Raw genomic sequence first — 24,983 nt, forward strand, 5'->3', positions numbered from 1 at the left:
TCGCTTACGGACTATAAGTTAAAATAAGAAAGAGCCTAGCAGGGAAGCAAAAATTCTATCCTTGTAGTAGTTCTATAATGAAACGCGTATTTAAAGACGTTGCTGAATTTATTTCCTAAATTGTCGATGGTTTGGTGTCTGGAGGGGGGGCTGTCTGTATCACACGTGGGATGTAATCTAGGATATCATGAAGCTATTACTATCATAGTTTTAAGGTGGTTTTAAATTCTACACTATGAGTGTTTGAGATTTAGTTTTTACTTCTTTCCATAAAAGGTGGAGGGTTTTATAATCTGCTTTCAAATTAGAGAATACCATTCAGAATCCTCTTACTAGTTCATTAAGAAAAAAAAAGTAAAATACTGTTGCCATTATGCTATTTATTGTTACAGTGCACTAATTTTGGCACAGAAATGGCTGTTTAAAATTCCCCATATGGAACAATATAAAACAGGCCAATCTGTGTTTACGCAGAACATTTTCATACAGATCTTGGAGTAAGAGAGTGGCAGGCTGGCGCCCTCTGTTGGCCATATTCTGTACCTACAGATAATTTCTTAACCTTAATTTTATTATGTTTGTCCTTTAAGGGTTAGAGAATTCACTCAGTGATAGACTAACAGGCTCTGGATTTGGTCTTCAGCTCAGGAAAAAAAAAATCTAGCATCTACAGGTCTTACACAGTAATGTGAACTGGGCTTGTTTGGATACGATACACTGTTTCATAATTTTGCCCTGTCCTCTGGTTGCAGGTTTTCCAGCAAGTATATCTTTAACATAGTAAAACGACCGTATTCAGCAGTTTTATTGTGCATTTGGATGAACTGGAAAAAATCCCATTTTTTTTTTTTTACTCGAAATAACATTTTTGAAAGTACTGGAATTGAAAAGAACCAAAGTTCCAGAAATTTGAAGTTTGATTTTTTTTCTCATTTAAAAACAAACAAACAAACAAAAACAGACTTAGTTCTTCACAATTTTATGATCAATTAGATTTTGATTATAGTTTGAGAATATTTTTATGGAATAACAGTGCAGGAAACTGTTCTTTCTTTGCATCAGGTGGGCCCTAGAGATCAAACTTAGATCCCCAGGTGAGACTGCAAGTACTTTTACCCACTGACCCATCTCACCTTCCCTGCCATGGTTTGTGAGACAGAGTCTCCCTGGGTAGCACAGGCTAGCCTTGACTGTGTGATCTTCTGGCTTAAATGGTGTCTCAGTTTGTTTTGTGTGGTATGAAATCCCAATGTGGGGGTTGGTGTTGGCTTCCGTCTTAGAATGTCCTTGGAAATGGTCTTTTGTTTCCCTCCCCAAATTCTATTCTCTCTTCTTAAAGTATTGTGCATTCGTTCTTTGGAGCTTACAAGAAATGAGATGTCATGCCAACTACAAATAAAAATAAAACATAAGGTGATGGGGGGGGCGGTTAATCTTTCAGCCGTAGAAGTAGCAGCCCACAGATTGGCTGGGCAACACCTGACTCTTTCAGGCCAGCATAACTGATGATCTTGAAGTACAAGTTTTGTGATAAGTTGGGCATCAGAGTGTAGCCAGTACCCTTTATTAGGGAGTATAATAGTTTATGTGCACTCAAAAGAGGGTGTCTCTATATCTCCCTGAAAGCTAGCTAGCTTCCGACTGAACATCCTTTGAGACAAATACTTCACGTTGGTCGTTAGTAATCATAGCTACCTATTTATTTTAAAGTTCAGCTGTTTTCAACGGGATGTGTTTTTCTCTCGACAGGGATGCGAGTTCTGAAAGTAAAGAACGAGAACCCTGCAGAGGAAAGATCGCCCTGTCAGGTATTCTGTGGCGTGTCACTGTGGGTCCCTGAATATGTTTACGGACTGACTATTATTGCTGGCCTTGCACATTCTGTATTTCAAGCATCCCACTATTTATTCTGTTTGATCATTATGTTTTACAATTGCGTGGAACTTCGTGGACGGGGGAAAACTGTGTCATATGCTACACACATTGTGCAGGTTTGTCTTCCGTTCAGGCTCTGGGGTGTGTGGGAGGTGTGTTCAAGTCACCTGCTTGCTGTTCAGTGACCGAGCTAGGCTGTAAACCCGCAAGCTTCTCTCTCCCCGCCGTTTCTGTCTGTGAAGATTGTCCAAGCTGCACGTTCCGTGAGGGTTTGGCTCGTGTTTGCTCTGTTTATCACATTATACCAAAGCCACCATCACTGGGCTTGGCTCTTGGTGGTTGCTCGGTGAATAGCGGATAGATGATTGACCACTTTCAGCCGGTAAAAAGCAAACTGCCCCAGCCCCGCCAAGTTTCCATTCTGCCCAGTTCTTTCCCTGGCTCTGTCTTCCATTACACGAGCCACGTGGTTTAGGCAGATTTTTTTTTTCCTTTTCCCTTGTCAACAGAGGCCTTGATTGAGACACCTAATTGGGTTGTGAAATTGTTTCATTTCCTTCCATTCCCTCCCATCGTTGCTGCGGCTGGAATGGCGTTTGTTGTCAGCAGAGCGAGGGGGCACCTTGCCACTAGATGGCGCTTAGGCTGTCAGTCTCGGTTTCTCCAAAACCGCAGCATTCCCCGCACCAACCCCCACCTCACCCCCCACGCACCCACGCACTCCCCCCCCCCCGCAAGAGGTGCCATGGAGATGCCACACGATTAGCATGGCTGGCTTGCAGATATCTCTTCGCCACACCCTGGAAACAGGCTAGAAATAGCTGGTGTAACCCATTGGCCCGAGTGAGGTAGAGCACTTGCTGTTGTGTCACCTGGTCATGTGTCACCTGGCCTGCCCATCAAGGGATTGTTCTCTCTGTACATCCCTCACAGCCTGGCACTGCGTTTTATTTGACTTCACTGGAAAAAAATGAAGAAATTGCCCTGGGGGGGGCGGGGGGACACGCTTCAGAAAATTAGGTGAACTGCGTAGAAACCTTTTGCCTGTTTTGTGGTTATTTGCGTTCACGGTCAGTCTTCTGCTTGTGCCCTCTGCGTGGCCTGTGGCCTGTGGCCTGTGGCCTGTGGCCTGGTGTTGCTCTTGTGCTTGTGGCCGACTTGAGGCCCACTGCTTTTGCCTGGGTCCTTTTGCTGCAGAACGGAAGACATTTGCAGAACCCTCTCTACCGTGTTGAAATACATTTTAACATGCGTAGATTCAATATTGTAGAACTTCAGAGATTTCCCACCACCACTTAAATAGTGCCCTCTTCCCTTGCTCTTAATAAGGTAACTTAATAAGGTAACTCTGCAGGCCAATGAGGTGGGTGACCTGTTCAGTGGGTTCTGTGACTAATATCGTCTGTTGTCCCTTTGAGAGAGCCTGTTTAGTGCAACCGCATTTAGAAGAGGGTCTAAAACAAACAATACTTAAAAAGGCAGCATTTCATGATCTCAGATACCTTTGTACAGAAACCGAGGTCAGCTCTTTTTTCCCTCAAGACATTTTTAAGCAAAATTAGGGAGAACCCCAGGAGATGGGACGCCTGTGTCATTAGCATGATTTCTGCTGACTGGACATTTTTGCAGCCCAGTTTCAGAATGTTTCTAAGATTGCACTGTAAACAGGACAGCACTGGATTTTGAGGTTTCCACTGACTGGAACTTCCTAACTATACAAATAACAGGTTCATCCCATTCTTCCTGCACCAGATGATGTGGGGTGGCTGATGTGTGTTTTCACCTCCCAGTTCAATGACTAGGCCAAATTGGTTACCCACAAACCTCAGCGGTTTCGTTTTTTGTGGGTTTTTTCCTTTCTGTCTTTTTTTCTTCTTTCCCTCTCTCTTTCTTTTCATATGTGTGCATGCATGTTTGCATGTGAGTGGACACGTGTAAGTGCATGTGCATATGCTGGGGTCCCGAGGTTGTGGCATCCTCAGTTCTTACGTCCATGTTACTCATTTTGAGGCGGTGCCTGTCCATCAAACCCACAGGTCCCTGGTGACTCCTAAGTCTCTAGAGCCAACTTTCTTTGAGGACCCCCTGAGGCTGGAATTAACAGGTGTCGGCCACAGCCACCCAACAGGTATTTGGGTTCTGCGATCCAAACTGTGGGTATGCAGCAAGAGCCATAGACCCAGTCCCTAGTTTTTCTCTTTCCAAAATTGTAGCCCGGGACCTGACATACCGGTCAGCTACAGTGTTGTTGGGGCTGTCTTTGTTTGCCACAAAATGTCAGCAGAGACATTAGAAAAACAAACAAACAAACAAACAAAAAACCAAAGGTGGACCACTGTAAGCTGAAACCCAGCTGACCATTTGCCAGAATCTAGAAGGTATTTCTGTCATTTGAAGCTGGATCCTTGGCTGTCTGAAGAATACACAGCCAACAGGGACACAGATGAGAAATACTCCGTCAGCTTCCATGGAGGCATTAGGGAAGAGCAGGCTCGAACCCAGGCTGTGGGGAAGCAGCTAAGGACGCCTGGGTCAGTGTCCTCCTATGAGAGCGGAAACAGTTGAAGCTTTGCCACCCCAGCCAGGACAGCTGCGAGTGAGAGCCATTGGCCAGCGTCGAATGAAAGGAGGCAGGAGGCGGCCACAGTGGTCAAGCAAGAAGTGAGTTTGGACAGGCCATCAGCCGGGTAATAATTCTAAAACAATGAAGACATCTATATTGAAATCAAGGGCAAAACAGTGGTGTCTTATTATGTCCACATAAATTAGCACTGGTTTGGAATTGTAGCTAACATAATGGCCGCAAAACAAAGCTATTGGAAAATGAACAGGCAGATTGGATACTTTTGACGCTAATGAATGGCAGATGGATATGACCTCAGGGAAGTGACTGAGACACTGGAATTAAAGCATTCAATAAAACGCGGCTGGATTTAGGATAAATAAATAAAAAAGTGGTAGTTTTTCTTTAAACCAGCAATAACTTGCTAGAGACTACAGTGGAAAAAATGTAACTTACAATAAAACAACAACGCCCCGCCCTCCAGCATTAAATATATAAGAAATAACCTTAATTAAAATGCAAGGGAAGGAGCTGAAGGCAAAGCTCCATGGGCGGTTCCTCCCGGTCCCTGGGCTTGATCTCTACCCCTCAAACAAACAAAAAGCCAAGGTTAGAGCAAATGTTGAGAGTAAACATAGCATGTGAAGATAAAATATTAAAAGTTATTAGTTCCCTGGGCCAGTGAGGGCGCTCAACAGATAAAGGTGCTTGCTACCAACCCTGATGGCCTCAGTTCTCCTGGGACCCACGACTTCTACAAATCGCCTCTGATCTATACACACACAACACACACAACACACACAACACACACACACATACACACACACACATACACACACACACAAACACACACACAGAGAGAGGGGGTTGGAGGAGAGAGAGAATATTATATGTTCCTAAGTTATTTTGGATATTAAAACATTTGAGAGGGAATTTTGACCAAAACTGAAAAAAAAATTCTTATAAAGAACCAGCAACAGTCAGATGCCTCCAAAAGAAAACAACCCTAGCGCAGTTGGCGTTGGAAGGTGTACATTGACAACTGATTCAGTTCCAAGTGTTTGGTCCAGGTACAAGCCTGGATGAGCTCAGAACGTTACAGCTAACAAGGAAGTCAGCATAAAGCTGGGGGTGGTGGGGGTGGTGGCAAGGAAAGGGCATAGATATAAAGGTAAAATAATATTTAGAAGAATGTATTTTCACTTCAGATACTCTCAAATTTCACATATACTTAATAACTTCTAAAAATACCACCTCCAGGGCTAGGGAGATGGCTCAGTGGCAGAGTGTGTGCACCAACTTGCAAAGGACCTGAGTTGCAGTCCCAGCACCCACCCATGTGGTTCACAACCACCTGTACCTCAGAGCCATTGGATTACAGCGCCCTCTTGTGGCCTCCATGGGCATCAGTCCTGCAAGTGGTGCAGAGACATACATGCAGGCGAAACACCCATCTGCATGAAAATAAAACATTTTTTTTGAAAATCATCTATAAACAATAGTTAGAAAATTGCTGTGTGTATTTCTTTTTGTGTTTGGTGGGCCCAGTCTGTCATGGAGCTCAGAGGTTCACATCGTGAGTGAAATAAAAATTATCAAAATAATTGTTTCTTTCTTTTTTTTCTTTTTTCTTTTTTTTTTTTTTTTTTTTTGCCTTCTTTATAGATATCCGAATACCATTAATGTGGAAAGACTCCGATCACTTCAGTAATAAGGAATGTACGTATGGCTTTAGTTTGGATTTGGAAATGTTTCCATGAGTGCATAGGACACACACTTGTGATTGCTGAGGTCAGAACTCTTTGGTTCTGAGACATATTGTTGCCACTTGGCAATAAGCATCCTGTCAACGAACTGTTGACTTCTGATTTGGGGGTCTGGGTATCAGTTCCCTGATTCGGATTAAGATATGCATGCCAATGAGGGGAGACATCAGCCATGGGAACTTGGGGAGAAAGGTAGGGTCCCCTGCGCCACACCCCAAAAAGGCATGAGCTGAGTCAGTAAATATGGAATTTTTTTTTCTCTCTCTCTCTCTTACTATGACCCGGGAGGTCTGAACTTTGCTTTGCTAGATCATTTAAGAGGATGCAATGAAAGGTTTTTAGCTTGGTGTGATTTTTTTTTTCCTCTTCTTCTGCACCATTTCATTGGCAATACACAGTCTTCACAAGCCCGTGTATCACTTGGATCACGGACGTTAACCTCAAATGTACCCTAGCCAGGAGACCTAAAGCCGGGAGACCCAAAGCCGGGAGACCCAAAGCCGGGCGGCCGGCAGCTCTCCATCTGCCTCGTCGACTGCAATGGCTTTGTCCATATTCCGAAAGCTGAGTGGTCTCGGGCATAATTAGTTTTACGTGAAGAATCTAAATCAGCTTAGTGTTTGTTTTTCAATTAGGACGTATAATTCACTTCACCAAGGAATGCTTGTGGGATTTGAGTCAATCTTCGCGATTACTGTAGAGAATAAACTTTCCTAAAGAGCTACGTTTTCTCCGTAATGAGGATTTAGCCCTTTAATCACCTGGTATTTTTAAGAAAATCACCAAATTGGAGAGTCTAGCAGCTGGTTTTTGTATCCATGCCTGCCGTTTGGGTGTTGGGGCTCTCGAGCCCTTTCTTCCCTTGCTTATAGTTTGGGGGAAGACGTTTGCCGCTATTAATGCACCCGCCCTTAAAAGTCACCTTTTCTTAGCACTTGGACGTCAAATGGCAGGGAATCATTTATATGTGTGGTGCTAAATCGGCATCGAGTTTGCTAAGTGATCAGATTTGACTGCGGAGATCTCTTTGGGACATCAAGGGGCCAACGTTTCTTTTTTTTTTTTTTTTTTTTTTTTTTGGCTCTTTGAGACAGGGTTTCTCTCTGTAGCCCTGGCTGTCCTGGAACTTACTCCGTAGACCAGGCTGGCTCTAACTCAGAGATCCTCCTGCCTCTGCCTCTGCCTCTGCCTCCCAAGTGCTAGGATTAAAGGCGTGCACCATCACTGCCCGGCCCCATGTTTATTTCTGATGCTCCTTGGTTTGAGATTGGGTTTGAGGGAGGTGAGGGAGTGAGGGATCGCTGAGTGAATCACACAGGCATGATTCTTGGCCTGCGAGTGACGGCTCCTACCGCTGTCTCTCTAGGCACACAGCGCTTCGCCATCTTTTGCTTATTCCGGATGGGAGCTCAGGTGTTTGACACCGATATGATGATCGTGGATCAGACCATCACAGATATATGTTTTGAAAATGTCACCATATTGTAAGTATCCTTAATCCTCAGAGAGTGAAGTCTGAAGTTCTGCCTCTTTTTTTTTCTTATCAGTGAAGAAAGCCTAATTACTGCCTTTAAATTCTGATGGCCTACATCCTGATGGGCCTTGGATTCTTTTCAAAGCGCTAGCAGCTTCAGAAATGTTTAAAAGTTACCCCCCCCCCAATTGGACTCAGAATAAAATAGGAATCTTATAATTAATACTAGCCAGTGAACAGTTGACTCAATGGTTCTGCTAAATATTTATCTTTCTGTCACTAGCCAACCTCTGAGTATGATAGAATTCCATTTGATGCTTGATGTCATACAGCAAATTTGGGCATAAATCTGATTTTTCTTTTTCCTTCACAGGAAATTCAGTACAAAACTAATGAAGTGGTAAAGCAAACTTACTTATGAACCATTCTCTTAAGCGCTTCTTAAGGTGAATTTTGGGGTGCTCGCTCTCTTATGGCTGGCTTCTCCCGTGTACTCACACAGTGTAGAACTCCTTAAGGGCCCCTTTCTGGTCCTGCTCTGTGCAGGCTCATTATGGCTATCCTACAGAGAGGCAGGAAACAGCTTCCTCGGTTAGCCGTGGACATGGGGTTTTTTTTAGCCAACATGAGTTTTCCCCTGGCCTCTCAAAGTCTATGTTGGCCTGCCTCCCTGTGGGATTTGTTTCTCGGGAGACCTCGGGATGCCACTTCTAGATCAAGTGGTCATAGCTGCCCAAACTGCCCACAGGCAATCAGCAGCACCCCGTTGGCCAAGGCCGGTGACACTTTAGATTTCAGAGGACTCACGTCACACCAACAGGACCGCGGCAGACAGCATTCTGTGGCTTCTGCAACTAGTGTCCCCAGTAACTGTATAGGACGCAACAACGAGTTACCCTGGGCTATTAGCAGTAACACAGGCTGTTTTACAAGTTGCACTTAAGCCAACGGAGTTCAGTTCTATCCCGCCTCGGCAATAATCCCAAATTCTTGTACACTTTAGGCTGAAGTGTGTGTTTCCTGCATTACCTCTTTATCTTTATTTCCAATGTTGCTAATGACTTTTTCTCCCCCTGCCAAAATGATCCCACTCACTAATCGTCTCTTGTCTTCACATCAATCCACCATTGTTCATGTTTTGCCACAGAGACAAAAATTCCTGTGTGTGTGTTTGGGGGGGGGGTCTCCCTCTCCCCACAGGAAGAACAATACAAATGACTTGGAAGACAACATATGATTTATTGGCATTTTGGGGGTATAAATATTTTTAAATTGGCCTAAAAATAGCTGCTGACAAATGTTCTAAATGTTAAAAAAAAAAAAAAAAAAATATGCGTTCTTTGTTACGAGGCTTGTTTTTAATAAGTCTTCAATATTTATGAATCTCTGGTTTTCTTCTAAATATTGACATTTGTTACTCATTACCAGGAATATTGTATGTTTAGACGTTGCCAAGTAAGAAACTATAAAAATAGCTGCAAGTTGGTCCTTGGACGTATCCAAACTGTAGATTGGCCATTTGAATTTTAAAGCCCCAGGACTGAGGCCACCTTCTGTCTTCAGGTGGCATCTGCAGATGAATTCGGTTCTAAGTGTGTTGTTCACGTAGTTTTGATGTTTGGTTTGCTGGGGGATTGGGGGTTTTGTTTGTTGGTTGGGTTTTTTTTTTTGGTTGTTGGGTTTTGTTTTTTTTTTTTTTTTTTTTTGAGGCAGGGTTTCTCTTTGTAGCTCTGGCTGTCCTGGAAGACCAGAGCCAACTCTGGCACTGTAGACCAGGCTAGCCTAGGACTCACAGAGATCCACCTGCCTCTGCATCTGCCTCTTGAGTGCCAGGATTAAAGGCGTGTGCTGCCACTTGGTGTTGTGTTTTGCACTTTAGTAACAACACAGTGGCTTTCTATGCTGATGGTAATTTACTGTACTAGGAAAGAGTACAGCCAGTCTTTGAGTTCCCCAAACCGCAGAGTATCTGTCTGTCTGTCTGTCTGTCTGTCTGTCTATCTATCTATCTATCATCTATCTATCATCTATCTATCTATCTATCTATCTATCTATCTATCTTGTCTACATGTTTGTGTGTGTTACTTCGAGGGCACTTGTGAAATGGAGCCAGTGTGACGGTCAGAGGAGAACCTCGGGTGTAGACCCTTGCCTTATACCTAGTATAAGACAGGAATAACCAGGCAAGCTGGCCTGTGGGTCTCACAGACACAGGCCACCACATCCGATTTATGGCTTTGGGAGACCCAAGCTAAGGTCCTGATGCTTGTTAAGCAAGCACCTGCCTACAGAACCATCTCCCTAGGCAAAGGGGAGAATTTCTGAATGGGTTTGAGTAAAACCCTAGCCGGTCCCCTCTACTTGTGCACACAGTGCTTTGTGAAGACAAACCGTCCCTCTGGGAGCCTGCACTTTCAAGTACACCCCTTTATGTTGGTTTTGGGGTTCTTTCCCTCTCTATAACCCAGTGGAGTGTTGGTCGCGGTTGGCGAAGGTAAGGCAGTGAGTTTACTGGATATGAAGGCAAATGGGAATTTGAGGTCTCCTACATTCCATTCAGGACAGATAGTCATTTCCAGAAATTACACATATGATAGAAACACTTTTAAAAATGGCGGCATTAAAGGACCACAAAGGGGAAGCAGCATTATCAGAGTATTTATATATATATAGATATAGATATAGATATAGATATAGATATACATATATATATATATATATATATATATATATATATAGAGAGAGAGAGAGAGAGAGAGAGAGAGCACTTTGCCTGCTTACGTTGGCTCAACTGAAGCAAAGCCCCTGCCTGTTTGTGTGTGTTGTGTTGTGTGTGTGTTGTGTGTGTGTGCACACACACACACGCAGGTTCTTTTGAGTGTTGAGTGTTCTTGTATGTGTATGGGGGGGGGGGGTGTTCATACATATATGTACACATGCATCTGGAGGCCAGAGGACGACCTTGGGCCCTGTCTACTGTGTTTTTAAAGATAGTCTCTCGCTGGCCTAGAGCTCACTGATCAGGCTAGGCTTCCTGGCCAACAACAACTAAGGACCTTCCTGCCTTCACCTCCCCAGCCCTGAGGTTACAGGCCCATGCTGCTGTGCCTGGCTGTTTTAAAAAATAAATTATGGGGAATGGACTTGGGTACATGTACACACACTTGCTTGCTTACCAAGTATTTTACCAAAAGAAAAAAGAAAGAGAGAGAGAGAAAGAAAGAAAGAAAGAAAGAAAGAAAGAGAAAAAAGGCATTCCCCAAGACTCTGGTTTAGAAGCTAAAAGCTCTAAAAAGTTATAGCAACCCACTAAGGCCATTTAGAAAGTAAATAAACCTGGACGTGGTGTCTCCTTACGTATGGTTTAAATGCTGATTTTGAATATTGGAAAGACATACAAGGGATTTTAGCTTTGTTCTCTGTTGAATGAGACTCCGAGCCATTGTGACTGCTCTTGATTTCAGCAACGAAGCAGGACCAGACTTCCAGATAAAGATAGAAGTCTACAGCTGCAGTGCAGAGGAGTCTTCCATAGCCAACACCCCAAGAAAGCTGGCCAAAAAGCTAAAGACGTCCATCAGCAGAGCTGCAGGCCGGAAGATAAGCGCTGCACTCCAGGAAGAGAACCCAGAGGCGTGCTCGCTTGTCAGCTCCGTGGCGTAAGCTTTCTAATACAGTGTGTGTGTGTGGAACTTCAGAGTCTTGTCTTTCCATAGACGTTGGTACTTTAACTGGAAAAACAGCCTGCAACAGAGGGGAACTCGGTTGTGTGGTGTTCACCCAGCGGAGATGCGCTTGGCCCCTTCCTTTGAAGGATGGGAGTCAGGTGAACCGCTTTTGAGTCGTTTGGGATTCCACGGCTAACCAGGAAGACGAGATGTTTTTCTCAAAAGCAGCCTGTATATGTTTGTCAAGTCTCTGCTGCCTGACTCTCTGCTAAGTGGATTTCTATATGTGTGGCATGCTTTTTTTTTTTTTTTCAAAAAAAAAATGTTCTTAACAAACCAATATATTATTATCACATTTAACAAATTAAATAAGGCGTATGTGACCTGGTAGTCTGTACGTTTCAGACTGTACAGTCCCGAAATGATACCTCTGAGGTGTGTCTTTTCAAATCAGGCCGGTAGTACCGCATGTGAGAGAGCCTTTTAGGCTTGTAGTCTGTTACAGTTCCATCCACTGTTTTTCCTTGGCCTTATTTATTGAGGAAACCAGGTTTTGCAGGATGCCTGCATTTGTAATCTAGCTGATTGTATCTCTGTGCCGCTTTGAAAACATCTCCCTGGTTCCCGTATTTCCCGTTCCCTCGTGATAGATCTGAGGGACTGGTTGGATTCCGGTTCTCAGTCCCGTGTGTTTTCTCTGTGTGCCGTTAGGGGCTCCCTGTCTCACTTCTGAGCTCAGGTGTTTCGAGCCTGATAACCTCATCCATCATCAAGCTTGCTACCTGTCTTTTATTTGATGCTTTTAGCAGCCATTGCCCATAATTCCGTGTTTCGCTGGAGACATGACTCTGATGGCTCCCTAGATTTGCCCTGCGTGTCTTCTTTTTAACCACTTCTCGGAGGGTTTGGTGCAAGGGGTTTTGCTCATAATTCATCCTCTTCCCCAGCTCTCCTCAGGTCCATCCCCTACCTCCTACCCACACAACTTCACGTTCTGTTCCCCACTCCTTCCAGACCAATTTGTCCTGCCCAAAATATTCTTGGATCCTGGTTGATTGACCAGGGGCTGCAGTCTTAAAGAACTCTGTCTCTTTCTTTAGCCAGCAGCCAACAGTAGCCAATAGTTCCACAGCAAGGGGTGAGACTGTGTGTCCAACCTCCCTCACACCAGGCTGGGATGTGGTCCAGCTTGGGCTTCCACCAGTCCTGTGCATGCTGTCGCAGCTGTTGTGAGTTCCTATGAGCAGTTAGTTGCCTTGCTGTGTCCAGAACACACAGTTTCCATGCAGTGATCCACCGCCTCAGGTTCCTGGACCTTTTTTGCCCTGTCTTCTACCCTGATCCCTGAGCCTTGGGAAGGGCAAGTGCAGGACAGGTGTTCCGTTCAGTTGCCCTGCGTTTCTCGATAAGCCAGCACTCTTGAAGAGAAAGACAATATCCTTCATAAATTCTCTGACCGAAACTGCCATGTCAGTCAATGAAGAGGAGAGAGAGAGAGAGAAAAAAAAAAAAAAAAAAACAATAGAAAATGACTTACACTTGACTAAGTTTTAATTACGAGCATAGAAGTGACAGGCTTTTATCTGAGCTCTCAAGTTTTTACACATTGGTGTTTTCCCATGTTAGGGTTCTAATTCTCCCTTCTGGATTACGGGGATCCTTCAGGGTGACCCACACATTCTTTCGCCAAGCTGATCCTTGGAGGTGTGCTCACTGTGTGCTTCAGTCAGGGCTCCTTATTCATTGTGGGGGTTGTTTGTTTGTTTCTGCTGAGCCCAGAGCCAGCATTTCTCACCAGATCCCTGATTTTTAAACTCGGTGTTTTTCTCCACGGTTTTATGTCCGTGTTTCACTGGGAAAGCGTGTACTTGGCCACATTCCTGAAATTTCTTTGCTTGGGTAATAGAGCTTTCTCTTCATCACATCTTGAAGGTTCTGTAATCACAGACATGAAATAGTCTAAGTGTTGGTCCTGAGAACCTCAGTCATGAAGATTTAGCTAAGACCTCTTCCCATGCCAGATACTTTGGTTCTGGTGCCTTTCCATCTTTTCCTTCCTTCCTTCCTTCCTTCCTTCCTTCCTTCCTTCCTTCCTTCCTTCTTTCCTTCCTTCCTTCTTTCTTTCCTCCCTCCCTTCTTTCCTTCCTTTCTTCCATTTTTTTGTTTTGTTTTGATTTGATTTTTTTTTTGTTGTTTTTGTTTTTCAAGGCAGTGTTTCTCTATGTCGCCCTGGCTGTCCTGGAACTCACTCTGTAGACCAGGCTGGCCTTTAAGTCAGAGATCTGCTTGCTTGCACCTCCCCAGCACTGGGATTGAAGGTGTGCACCACCACCACTCAGCTTTTTTTTTTTTTTTTTTTATAGTTTTGATAGAGGCTTGAACCAAGAAATATGCTATATGCTATGACTGACTACATAGTGCCCAACAGGTAGCACTGTTAGCCCTGGATAATTTGTAATATACTGTTAGGTATATTTTTCATTATGGTTCATTCAGACTTACCAAAATAGCATCTATGAGTCACTGAATTGATTTTTCTGATCCATGAATAAATGAATCTCAATTTCTGGTCCACAGCCCTAGAAGATTCTCTCCAACACAGATGTTAAAACCAAGGCAGGAGTTCTTGGTTCTTCTTCCTTGAGACCTAAGACTTAAAATATTCATTTTCCATTGGAATCCTGTTGGGTTTTGCTGGAATGGGTTTAACGCTGTCATAAGGCATCTGTATCGGTTACTTTTCTATTGCGGGGATAATACACCGTGACTGGGCCAGCTTAGAGAAGGAAGAGTTTATTTTGGCTCTGAGTTCCGTGGAGTCAGTGTTCATGATGGTAGAGCAAAGACATGGGGCAGGATGGGAGGACTCTAAGAGCTCACGTCTCAGAGAAGCAAGCATAGAAAGTGTGCCCACCCTCAAGTGACCCAACACACTTCCTCCAAAAAGGCCACACCTCCCCAAGCCTCCCTAACTGGGATCAGGTCATTCAAATGCTAGAGACTCTGGGAGTGGGGGTGAGGGTGGGGTGGGGGATGTCTCATTCAGGGCATTGAAGTAGTAGAAGCAGTTCTTATTTTATAGAGATGACATCATTCTGCTTTCAGATCAAAATAAGTCAGATTGGAAAGAGACTTCTGAGGTAACCATTTAGTACAGGGGTTGCATTTCTTAAAAGCAACCCCTTGTTTAAGAAAGGCCAGAACCTCCATGGTCTCTTCCAGCTGCACCTGCCTGCTGCATTTCCCGTCGTCCTTTATCTCTACTGGAAGGCAGAGGTGCTTAGACACAGCCCCTTGCTCTCAAGGGCATTTGGGGGGGTTTCAGACACCCTGAAAGCGAGTGACAACAACAAATAGAGTTCTAAACATGTGAAAGTTTGTTGTTTGACGAGTACCTTAATATATATATATATATATATATATATATATATATATATATACACACACACACACACACACACACACACACACATCACTTACTGTTTGTGTGACCCAAGGTAGATAATTACACTCCCTGCCCTGCGCCAACCCAAAGAGAGTAACGACAGAGATTCAGGGCTATCTGACCCCATAGGACCATCATTACGAAATTCAATAAGCTAATCCTTGGGCTTTGTATACAGTAGGCACTTAATAACTGCACCTTAACGATATCGTTACTCTTCTCCCTAGACTTCTCCTTTCTGAATTCTTGTAGAAGCACTCCAGGCAGAACCTTAACATGGGACATACAATGTAGATGTGGTCTCACATTCAGGCCCCCTTTGTAATTTCGTAGATGATGACGTGGATGAGGCTAGACCCATAGATGATGATGTAGATGAGGCTAGACCCTTTGTTTGGCCTGCATTTCTCTACAAAGCCTAGTAGTTTTCTTGGGAGCCTCTTGTTGTTTGTTCCATTACTGCTCTCAGGAAGGAGCATCCCAGTCTTGATTCTTCTGTTTACAATTGGCCTCCACTATTTGCCCATGAATTCCAATGCCAAGTTGTTGTTGTTGTTGTTTTATTTTGTTTGTCGCCTTTGACTATTTTATGCCATGAAAGTCTGTCAAAAGGTGTGATAATACAGCGAATCACATTTTACCCAGTCCTGTCCTCTGAGGACCAGCACTTTCAGGTCTGAGTGTAGAGTGTGTTGGCTCACACACAGCCCATAGCCTCTCTAAACATTCACTTCAGTACTTGGTAGGGGCTTGTGCGTAGCACTGGTATTCAGAGAGCGTCAGAGGATACATTTTTTCCTTTTTAAAATACAGATCAAGTTCAATGTTGAGACTTCCACTGCAGGTCTTATTTAGCTTTAACCAAAATGAGTGCCTATTAAAATAGTATGTAACTAGGAGACGGTATCTGGCCCCAAATATAGCTTTTTTTTTTTTCTTGACAAGAATGCATTTTTTTTCTGACTACCAGCTAAATAGTCTTTTTTTTTTCATACCCCTTGATTCCTCTCCCACCCTCAATATTATAGCAATCAGTCTACTTGATAGAAAAAAAAAAAAATGTAGCTCATTAAACATTGGGGAACTCGGTAAAGGAGTGAGTGTAACGTTTTAGAGACAAGTTGTTAATCCTGACCAGAATGTTTCTCAAGTGAAGTCATTGTTGGTTTGGAAGATGCCCATGTAATTAGTCACGGGCTAAAAATGAGCGACTTCAAATACCATCATAAAGGTATTGTTGGGCTTAAAGAAGACAGTGAACATTTTTGGCGATTTTTTCAGTATGTTCCCTGACATGACTCATTTCCCCCTCTTATCTGTGGAATGTAGGTTTACCAAAATCTCTCCAGCTAGATCTTGCCAGTTCCCCCACCCCACCCCACCCCTTAACAGCTGAATCAACTGCTTTTGTACATTTTGGTGACTAGGACAGTGTTCTCCAATTGTTCAAACATACTTTAAAAAAAAAAATTATGTCAAAACCTGTAGTATCATTTGTAATATTTTAGTTGACTAAAAGACAAACTAAATTTAAAAGCACAACAAACAGGCTACTGGGTGGAGAGCCAGCTGAGCAGTTAAGAGCATTGGTCTTCTGTCTGTGAACGCTGTACCAGGGCACCTGAGATCCTCTTCTGGCCTCTGAGGATCCTGCATGAGAATGTTGCACAGATGTCCATGCAGGCAAAACACATACCCATCAAAAAAAAAAAAAAAAAAAAGAATCTCCCAAGCATCCCCCATGTTACATCTTAAATTAGAATGAAGGTATAAAACAGGTCTCCTAACACATCTCCAGTAAGTGAAGCATCTGTGCTTTGAAACAATACTATCAAAAGGTTTGAGGGTGCAGAAGTTAATGTCCTTAACTAAGGGATCACTCAGCTCCCCCGTACAACTAGCCTTGGAAAGGATCCCGCAGCAAGGAAGTCCTGAGGTTTCTGGAGCTTCAGAGGTCGCTAGTCAGTCAGGATTCTTGTAAAAAAGTGGTTACTACTTTGTTTGTTTTCCTTGAAAAAAGCCCCTTAAGTTTAAGCTCGTTGTTAAATGAGATGGCCTCTCCTCGCTACCCCAGTTGCATTCTCTCAACTTCATGCTCCTCCTTTGCAAAGGTGAGCCGGAAGTCCCTGCCCCTCTGCTCACCTGAACCCGGGAGATGCCACCTCTCGAGTACCCGAAAGGAAAGCAAGTAGTCATGGTTCTCTGCCAACCACTGACTTTCAGAGGTGGTTTTCAGCTACCACCGCGTAACCACACCACCCAGGTCACTAGGAAAGCAACATCAATTTCAGGACTAGAATCTAGAGATGAGAAGCTGGGAGGCAGGGGAGGCGCTGGGTAAGGGGTTGTTGGTCGGATCCAGTTTCAGCTGTTGGGGCATGATTAATGTGAGAGGGCCCAGCCCACTGTGGGTGGTGCCATCCCCTGGGAAAGTGGTGCTAGGGTATATAAGAAAGGCCGAGCAAGCCTCTTGGATTTACCAGTACATAGCCTTTCTTCCAAAGCCCCTCCCTCAGTTCCTGCCACCATGTTCCTATTTTGACTTCCTTTCATGACTGACAGTAAACTGTAGGATGATGTAAACCCTTTCCTCTCCAAGTTGCGTTTTGTCACGGCCGTTCATCACAACGACGGCGAAGCAACCTAACACAAAGCCGAAGAAAAACCTTCAAACCTGTAATTCGGTCTTCGCATACTTTTTTTACCCTAATTGGCCACACAAATAACATGCTTTTTCTCCAGTGCTCCAAGAACACAGATGCACAGGGTCCCATAGCTTTTTTTCTGTGCACAGCAAGCACATGAAGCTTAGCTGTGTTGGAATGACTGATCTCAAGTGGTGTGTGCGGTGGTTGGTAAGAATAAATTACAGTGTATCTCCAGAAATATGTAAAATATATATATATATGTGTGTATATATGTATATATATTCATAATATTATATCTTAAGAAAAGTACATAAGAAATATGTAAGATACTATAATTTCGTATATATATAGTGTGTGTGTCTATATACACCCCTGGCATATTCGTTTATTTTTGGGTTTTGTTTGTTTTGTTTTTGCTTTCTTTCTTCCTCCCTCTCCTGGATATTTTCCCTCCTGTAGTTAATGTACACAGAGACGACTTGTCTGCTCTCTTGAGCTCCTCGGACCTTGGCCTGGTCTACAGCATCAGAGTCTTCCCATGCTCTTCGGCCTTCTACCTTTCGGTTGTTCCCAAGGTCTTATCGCCATGGACCACATCCATCAATGATCTTTAGAGCAAAGATTCTTTACCCTCCATCACCTCTCTTCCCTCCCCTCAGTGTCTGTCTCCTGCCCTTGCCTTGGGTGATGTGATGGTTTGTATATGCTTGGCCCAGGGAGTGGCACTATTAGGAGGCGTGGCCTTGTTTCTGTAGGTGTGGCCTTGTTGGAGTAGGTGTGTTGCTGTGAACATGGGCTTAAAACCCTCACCCTAGCTGCCTGGAAGTGAGTCTTTCACCAGCAGCCTTCAGATGAAGATATAGAACTCTCAGTTCCTCCTGCACCATGCCTGCCTGGATGCTGCCATGCTCCTACCTTGATCATAATGGACTGAACCTCTGAAACTGTAAGCCAGCCCCAAGTGAATGTGAGGAACAGTAATTAAGGTGGGGGGGGGGGGAACCCAAGAATGTGACGTTCAAGAAGACAAGTCAAAGAGCTCATGGACAGTGACCAGCTGGGTTTACCCGGAAGAAGGACACCAATGTGTGTCCAAACACCAAGTGTGGCAGAGTGTGGATGCCTCGCCGATCAAACAGGACTTCCTGTGGGCTGCGAATCGGGAGACAGGAGGAAGGTCAAGTAATGCAATCCAAGACAGCAAGAGGGGAAAAAGGTGAGCAGGCCTGGAAACCATTTCCTGATTCGGAGAGCTATGGGGGTCCTTCAGTTGGCTGCCGTATTTGGGAGACAATCAAGTAGAAGAGAAGCCGATGACCCAGGGAAGCAGGAAGTGGGAGGGAATCCATCTCAATCACTGAGAAGACAGGTCCAGTGGGATCTAGTACTTAAGCAGATGAGGCCTAGACACACAGAGGCAAGTGGGCTGGTGGACTTCATGGAAGGCCAGCTTGTGAAGTCCCTGACAATCAAGATGTCAATAGCACCCGAAACACAAGGATTGGCCATGAGAGAGGGATGGAGAGACCTTGGGGTTTGAGGAAGAAAAAAATCATGCCTAATTTTTTAACAGGAAAAGTCAAAGACCACAGAAACTAAAGCGATGCCCGGTTGTGCCAAGAGCTGTCACGGTCAGTGGTTATCTGACTCAGAGAAAGGACAAGTTACTTTTCTCTTACCCCTTCAGGACTGCAGGTGTCAAAGTGATAAAAAACAAAAACAAAACAACAACAATAACAAAGTATTTAACCGAGCCTGGTGCTCACCTGTCTTAGGGTTTTACTGTTGTTAACAGACACCATGACCAAGGCAACTCTTAGAAGGACAACATTTAATTGTGTTGGCTTACAGGTTCAGAGGTTCAGTTCATTATCATCATGGCAGGAAGCACTGCAGCATGCAGGCAGACAGTACTGGAGGAGCCCAGAGTTCTCCATCTTGATCTGCAGGCAGCAGAAGGGGACTGTCTTCTGCAGGCAGCCATGAGGGGAGTCTGATTCCACTGGCCAGACTGGAAGGTCTCATATGTATGAGACCTCAAAGCCCCGCCTCCACAGTGACACACTTCCTCTAATAAGGCCACACCTCCAAACTGTTATTTCCCATGGGCCAAGCCTGTTCAGTATCACGCTTGACTTTTTCGTTTAATTTCACCTCTGTACCTGAAGCTCTCAAATTTGGATATTCATTGTCTTCTGGCTCAACACCTACCTTCCTGCCCACTAATGGACAATTAAATGGAATTGCTCCAAACCTGAGTCCATATGTAATCCTCTTTCACCCGCTCACTCCCCCGACATGGAATCCGTAAGTGATTCTTCCCAAGCTATGTTCACACTGAGTCAGCTTTGAGAAAGAAGGTGTTAATATGTCACCTCCTTCCACACTGCCCCAGGCCTGCATCTGCCCTAGTTGATATTTCTGTTTGCACTTTAGACAACTCCCCTAAGTCTGTCACACACACAACAGCCACAGGAACCGTTTCCTTCTGGTAGGGCTCACAGACCTTAGCAGCTGCCTCTACCCAAAACCCACCAACCCACTGAGCTTGCTCCAGGTGTCACTCAGAGAAAGATCCAGTATCTTTCTCTCACCGGTTAGTACTGTGCGTGGTTTCCACGAGTCTGCCCCCTGCTGGCCAATTGGACATCCAGCATCACCGAGAGTCCTGCCCCATGCTAGCCATTTAGATATCAGTATCACCACCCTTCTCCCTCACTACAATCCAAGCAGACACCCCATGGGCAGCTGAGCCACGCACCAGGCCTGAGCTCCCGTGGTTTTTGTGAATTTTCCTTTAGCTGAGCTGTCTCTTCTCTGCTCAGGTCTCCACACAAGTATCATTTGTGTATGAGGGGCTTCCTTTTCTTTGCCTGTCTGAAATAGCCTCTTTCCACCTTAATTCTCCTTCTGGGCCTTACCTAGCCTCACGTACCTATTATAATTAGACATTTTTTTTTCAATTTTTTTTCCTTGAAAGAGAGCACTCCTCCACCCTTCGTTGCTTATTTTGTAGCCTCAGTGACATACGCAGGCAACTCACTGTCAGTAATCTTTTTCCAAAAGATAACACATTCTGCATCCAGTCTCGGATAGGAAGTCTGTTTCATTTTCTTTCATAAGGGAAAAACGATATTGCTTTTATCAATTTGAAACACTTAATAGTTCTCAAAAATGTAGTTCTATAAGCCAAATAAGCATCTGGGGAGGGTGCTTCCTATATTATACCTTGTTACCACACAGCTGGCGTCGTGTTAACAGGCAGCTCTGTGTCCTGTTCAGACGCTCCTTGTACTCGTAGAATGCCATTTTCTCCAACGCTTCCTCAGTTTTGCGGGGGTGTGGGGATGCACATAGATGTTAGGGGAAAAATAAAAGCTTAATTGCAAAAGGCTCTGTGGAAACGGGGTGTGTGTGCTAGCCGAGGTTAGCCCACGTGGAGCAGGCAGTGCTAGCAGAGGGTAGCCCACATGGAGCATGAGGCATTCGTAAACTTTAACCAGAAGCACTGTGTATTGAAAACTATTCCGGTCAGTAAGGATTACACAATTAAAAACCAAAAGAGTGTGGTGGAGCAAGGGCCCAGTGGTTCTGATCACTGGCTACCCTTCCAGTGGACCTGGGTTCAATGCCTAGCACTCCCATGGCAACCCACTATTTGTTATTTCATCTCCAGGAGATCTGATGCCCTCTTCTGATCTTCATGGGCATAAAATACACACATGGTACTTGGACATACACACAGACAGAATGCTCATACACAAGAAACTTATAAAACTTAATTTCTAAAAAAGAGACGTTGCATCCTTTTACTTTAGAGAAGATGTACGTGTCCCTGAATGCTTGCTCTGCAGAGTTTTTTACTGTAGCGATCCCATGGAAGAATGCCTGTGTGCTTGCTAACTGTGTACATGGTTTTATTATGGAGATCTCATTAAAGATTTAATGGAAGGTAAGTTTGTAAAATAACACCTGGCACAGTGAAAAACATTCCTCTCAGACCTGTCTCTTCCCCAGAGTTGGTCTGTGTCTGTGTGTGCACACATGGTTCCTTTAACATGCTCCGGGATGGTTTAAGATTCTACTGTTCGGGAAAACAATAAAACCATGAAGACTCATAAAGTTAAGATTACTGGCATGGAAAATATAGTTGGTATTTATGAACAGAAAATCATCTTTTTGTCCTGTTCTGGGAATTGAATTTAGGGCCTCGCCCATACTAGGCAAACCTTTTACCACTGAGCCCAGCCCCAAATGCAGTTTTTCTAACCATTCACTACCAGGGTACACATTTCATCTCCAGAATGCCTCCAGAATTCCGGCAAGAGTGCCGTGTTAACATGAACACCAAACAGGACCACAGTGAGACGGCTCAACGGCCTCCCTCACCAATAGTGCCGGTAAAAACTCCAGACCTTTAAGTCCATAACCGGAAGGAGATTGCATTTGTCAGACAGCTAGACGGGAGTGAACATGGCGAAGACAGATGCTAACAGTGTGCTCTCTCATAGGGAGCTAAAGCCGGTCAGAGTGATGTTGAGGTATTTTAAAGGAAGACTAGGAAGAAAAAGGAAGTAGAAACGTTGAAGGGCCACAAGAGAGACCTGAGTGGGTGTGGGTGCAGCTTACCTGGTCTTACCAGCAGCAGTGAGTTAATCCATCCAAACAGACTGGTAGACAGGGCCGCGTCTTCAGAACTAGGCTGGAATCATGTGGAGTTCTTCGTGCAGCCGTGAGTTTTCTCAGCCTCAGACCTTGAGATCTTCAAACACTGAAACTGCATTCTGCAAGGTTGAGGCCCAGCACCGTAGAGGGCTCAGAGACGCCTGGCAAGAGTTTGGTCAAGGTGGGTGGGTCTTCATCAGATCTTGCCCAGGGATGTCTGTGTAGCTCTGGGTCTCACTACCCTCCTCTCACCTTGCCGCGATTTCCCCTCCCACAGAAATTCCATCCCACCCCTCTTCTAGGGCTCACAGAGCCCAGCGTTAGCTGATCGCTCGTGCTTTCAGTCTCGGGCTGCCCGTGTGTACCAGCCGCGCGTCTGCTTCCATTTTTTGCTTTGGAGTTGTTTACCCAGCTCTCCCTGCATAGGCCGTGTCTCCCCCAGAATTTCTTGAAATCATTTCCTCGGCCGGATCTGGAATGTTTGTGTGTGCTAGGCATGCCCGTGGAAGTCAAAGGTCAACAGTGCGTGTCTCGCTTGGTCACTCTTCGCCTCTCAACCTGGAGCTCATCCATTTAGTTAGTGTGGCTGGCCAGTGACCTCCAGAGATCCACCCATCTCTACCATCCGTTGCTGAGAGTCCAGATGTGTGCTGATTGGCATTTACGTGGCTTCTGGACTCGGGTCCCCATGATGGCGAGCCAAGTCGTTTACCTACTGAGCCATCTTGCCAGTCCCGAGATCTCTTTGTAACTGCACAAGTGCCACTCCTCAGGGACACCCTCTCCAACCGACTTTCTCAGCCATGATACTTCTCAACCACTTTGTTTCTTTCATAGAAAAAGTTTGATGGCCACTAGAAATTGTTGCTAAATTGGTTAATAACTTGTATTGACCATGAATCTGTCATCCTTGTATAAACTTGGGGATGGGAAACATCGAGATAGGGTCTCACTTTGGAGTCCAGGATCAGAACTGATCCCTCTCCTCCCCTCCCCCACTCAGCCTTCCACAACCGTTGTCCTACATCCTAAGGGTTGGACTCTTGTAGATGCTTGTCACCGGTGAGATCATATGGGATTTGTTCTTTTGTGGCAGAATATTTTTTTATTTAGCATAACACCTTTCAAGTCATCATATTGTATGTAGAATGTATCAGAATTCTCTTCCTTTTGAAGTTAGATAATTCTTTACAGTGGATGGATGGATAGATAGATAGTGATTGGTAAATTGATAGGTTAATATGTATCATGATTTATCCATTCATGCCTGATGGACACTTGAGTTTTTCAGCTCTATGGGTCTTGTAAATAACACCTCTGTAAACAGCACACACACACACACACACTTACTTATTTCCATCCTTGTTTTATGTTCTTGTGGGGGTGTGTTCAGAAGCAGAACTGCTGGATCACCCTGTGATTTTTCCCTTTTTTTTTTTTAGTTTTTGGAGGACTCATTGCACTGTTCACAGCGGCTGCCTCATGGCTCCGGCCGGCAGTTGCCCAAGGCTCCTGATTGTCCACACCCCGATTCTCCACACCCCAGCTAGCATTCCTTATGTTCTGTACCCCAAGCCTGGATTTGTTTTTAGTGGTGGCCATTTTTCCTAGTAGTAGATTTTAATTAGAGGGTGCTTTGTGGTCGATTTACACTGGACATGTTCTATGAACTTGGTCACCTTTTTGGGCCTCTTGAATGTTTTTTGGAGAAATGTCAAGTTTGGGCCATTTGCACTATTTTTTTAAGATCAAGTTGTTGTTTGTTTTGTTTATTTATTTATTTTTTTCCCATGAGACTCACTGAGAGTCACACAGGGAGAAGACCGGGGTGGGATTCGAACTTGGAAAGTAGGGCACGTCCGCCCACTGGTGGCGGGCACCAAAGCCGTGCACCACCGCACGCTTGCTGAATTGTTTTTATTTTGTTGACCATTTGAATAGTTGACCACATAGATAACTACACGTAAGGGTATCTAAAGATGCCTCATCTCTCCTTCTCAGGGGTGCAAAGTACCATTTGCTGGCTCATACCACCCTGACCTTGGAAAATGCCGGAGACTGCTTCAAGACCCATAACCTGTCCATCCACGGAGACGGTAAGTGCTCTGTGTACCATTTATTGTGTGTATTAAGTAAGCACAGGTAGTGACGGGAACTCCTAATCTTAGCATGTTCCTTCCCCTGGAGGGGGAAGCAGATACTGGCTTGAAAACTGTATTCATGGATGAGTCTGGTTTTTTCCCAGCATGCTTCTCTGACTTACAGTAGAAAGAACTGAAGTCTTCTGTGTCCTTATCTGCTGCTCTGAAACGACGTTTCCCTACACCGATAGCTGGAACGTTAGATGTGTCTGGTTTTAAAGTTAATGGTCAAGGCAACCACCCCTTTCTGATAGAAAGCAGAGGGTATGAAGGAAGTAGGGTTATATTAATTTTAATCACTTTCTTTCTGAATAATATCACTACTGATAGTAGTAGTTTCTCTTTTTCCGCCTCCCCCTCCCCTAAAAGAAGTCTATGGCAATGTGTCTAAGAAGCTTAGGTGAATGGAAGGTAATGTGGGGCTAGAAGCTCAGCCTTGGGAACTGAGTTACACACACAAAGTGGTTTCCAGGGGGAAATGTATGGAATGCGTTCAGGCTGATAGCCACTGCTTCCTGCTTCCTGCTTCCTGCTTCCTGCTTCCTGCTTCCTGCTTCCTGCTTCCTGCTGTAAAGCTCGGAGGCCCCAGTGCTAAAGGGATGGGTGATTTCCTGGTGACTTTTCCGTGTGGTCTTTAATTTCTCAAACCCTATTTTTAATGATGGTCCTTAAATGCTTTAAACTCCCTTCTAACGCACCACCCACCAGAGGTAGTGGAAAAGAAAGGCTCTTAGGATA

At 44.6% G+C, this 24,983-nt stretch overlaps 1 protein-coding gene across 2 annotated transcripts in view; it reads left to right on the forward strand.

Moving 5' to 3' along the window:
• The window catches only part of Rtkn2 (rhotekin 2), a 70,278-nt gene that overhangs the window by 12,084 nt on the left and 33,211 nt on the right, over positions 1 to 24,983 (forward strand). Inside the window, exons 3-7 of one of the 2 annotated variants that reach the window (XM_034524510.2) lie at positions 1,750 to 1,808; positions 6,104 to 6,157; positions 7,571 to 7,688; positions 11,143 to 11,337; positions 24,106 to 24,200. In XM_034524510.2, the coding sequence (XP_034380401.1) occupies positions 1,750 to 1,808; positions 6,104 to 6,157; positions 7,571 to 7,688; positions 11,143 to 11,337; positions 24,106 to 24,200 (521 nt within the window). The remainder of the gene's footprint in view (positions 1 to 1,749; positions 1,809 to 6,103; positions 6,158 to 7,570; positions 7,689 to 11,142; positions 11,338 to 24,105; positions 24,201 to 24,983) is intronic. The other variant, XM_076917248.1, reaches the window with a different exon arrangement.

Source organism: Arvicanthis niloticus, chromosome 20 (genome assembly GCF_011762505.2).
Source record: "Arvicanthis niloticus isolate mArvNil1 chromosome 20, mArvNil1.pat.X, whole genome shotgun sequence".
NCBI classification, from domain to species: Eukaryota; Metazoa; Chordata; class Mammalia; order Rodentia; family Muridae; genus Arvicanthis; species Arvicanthis niloticus.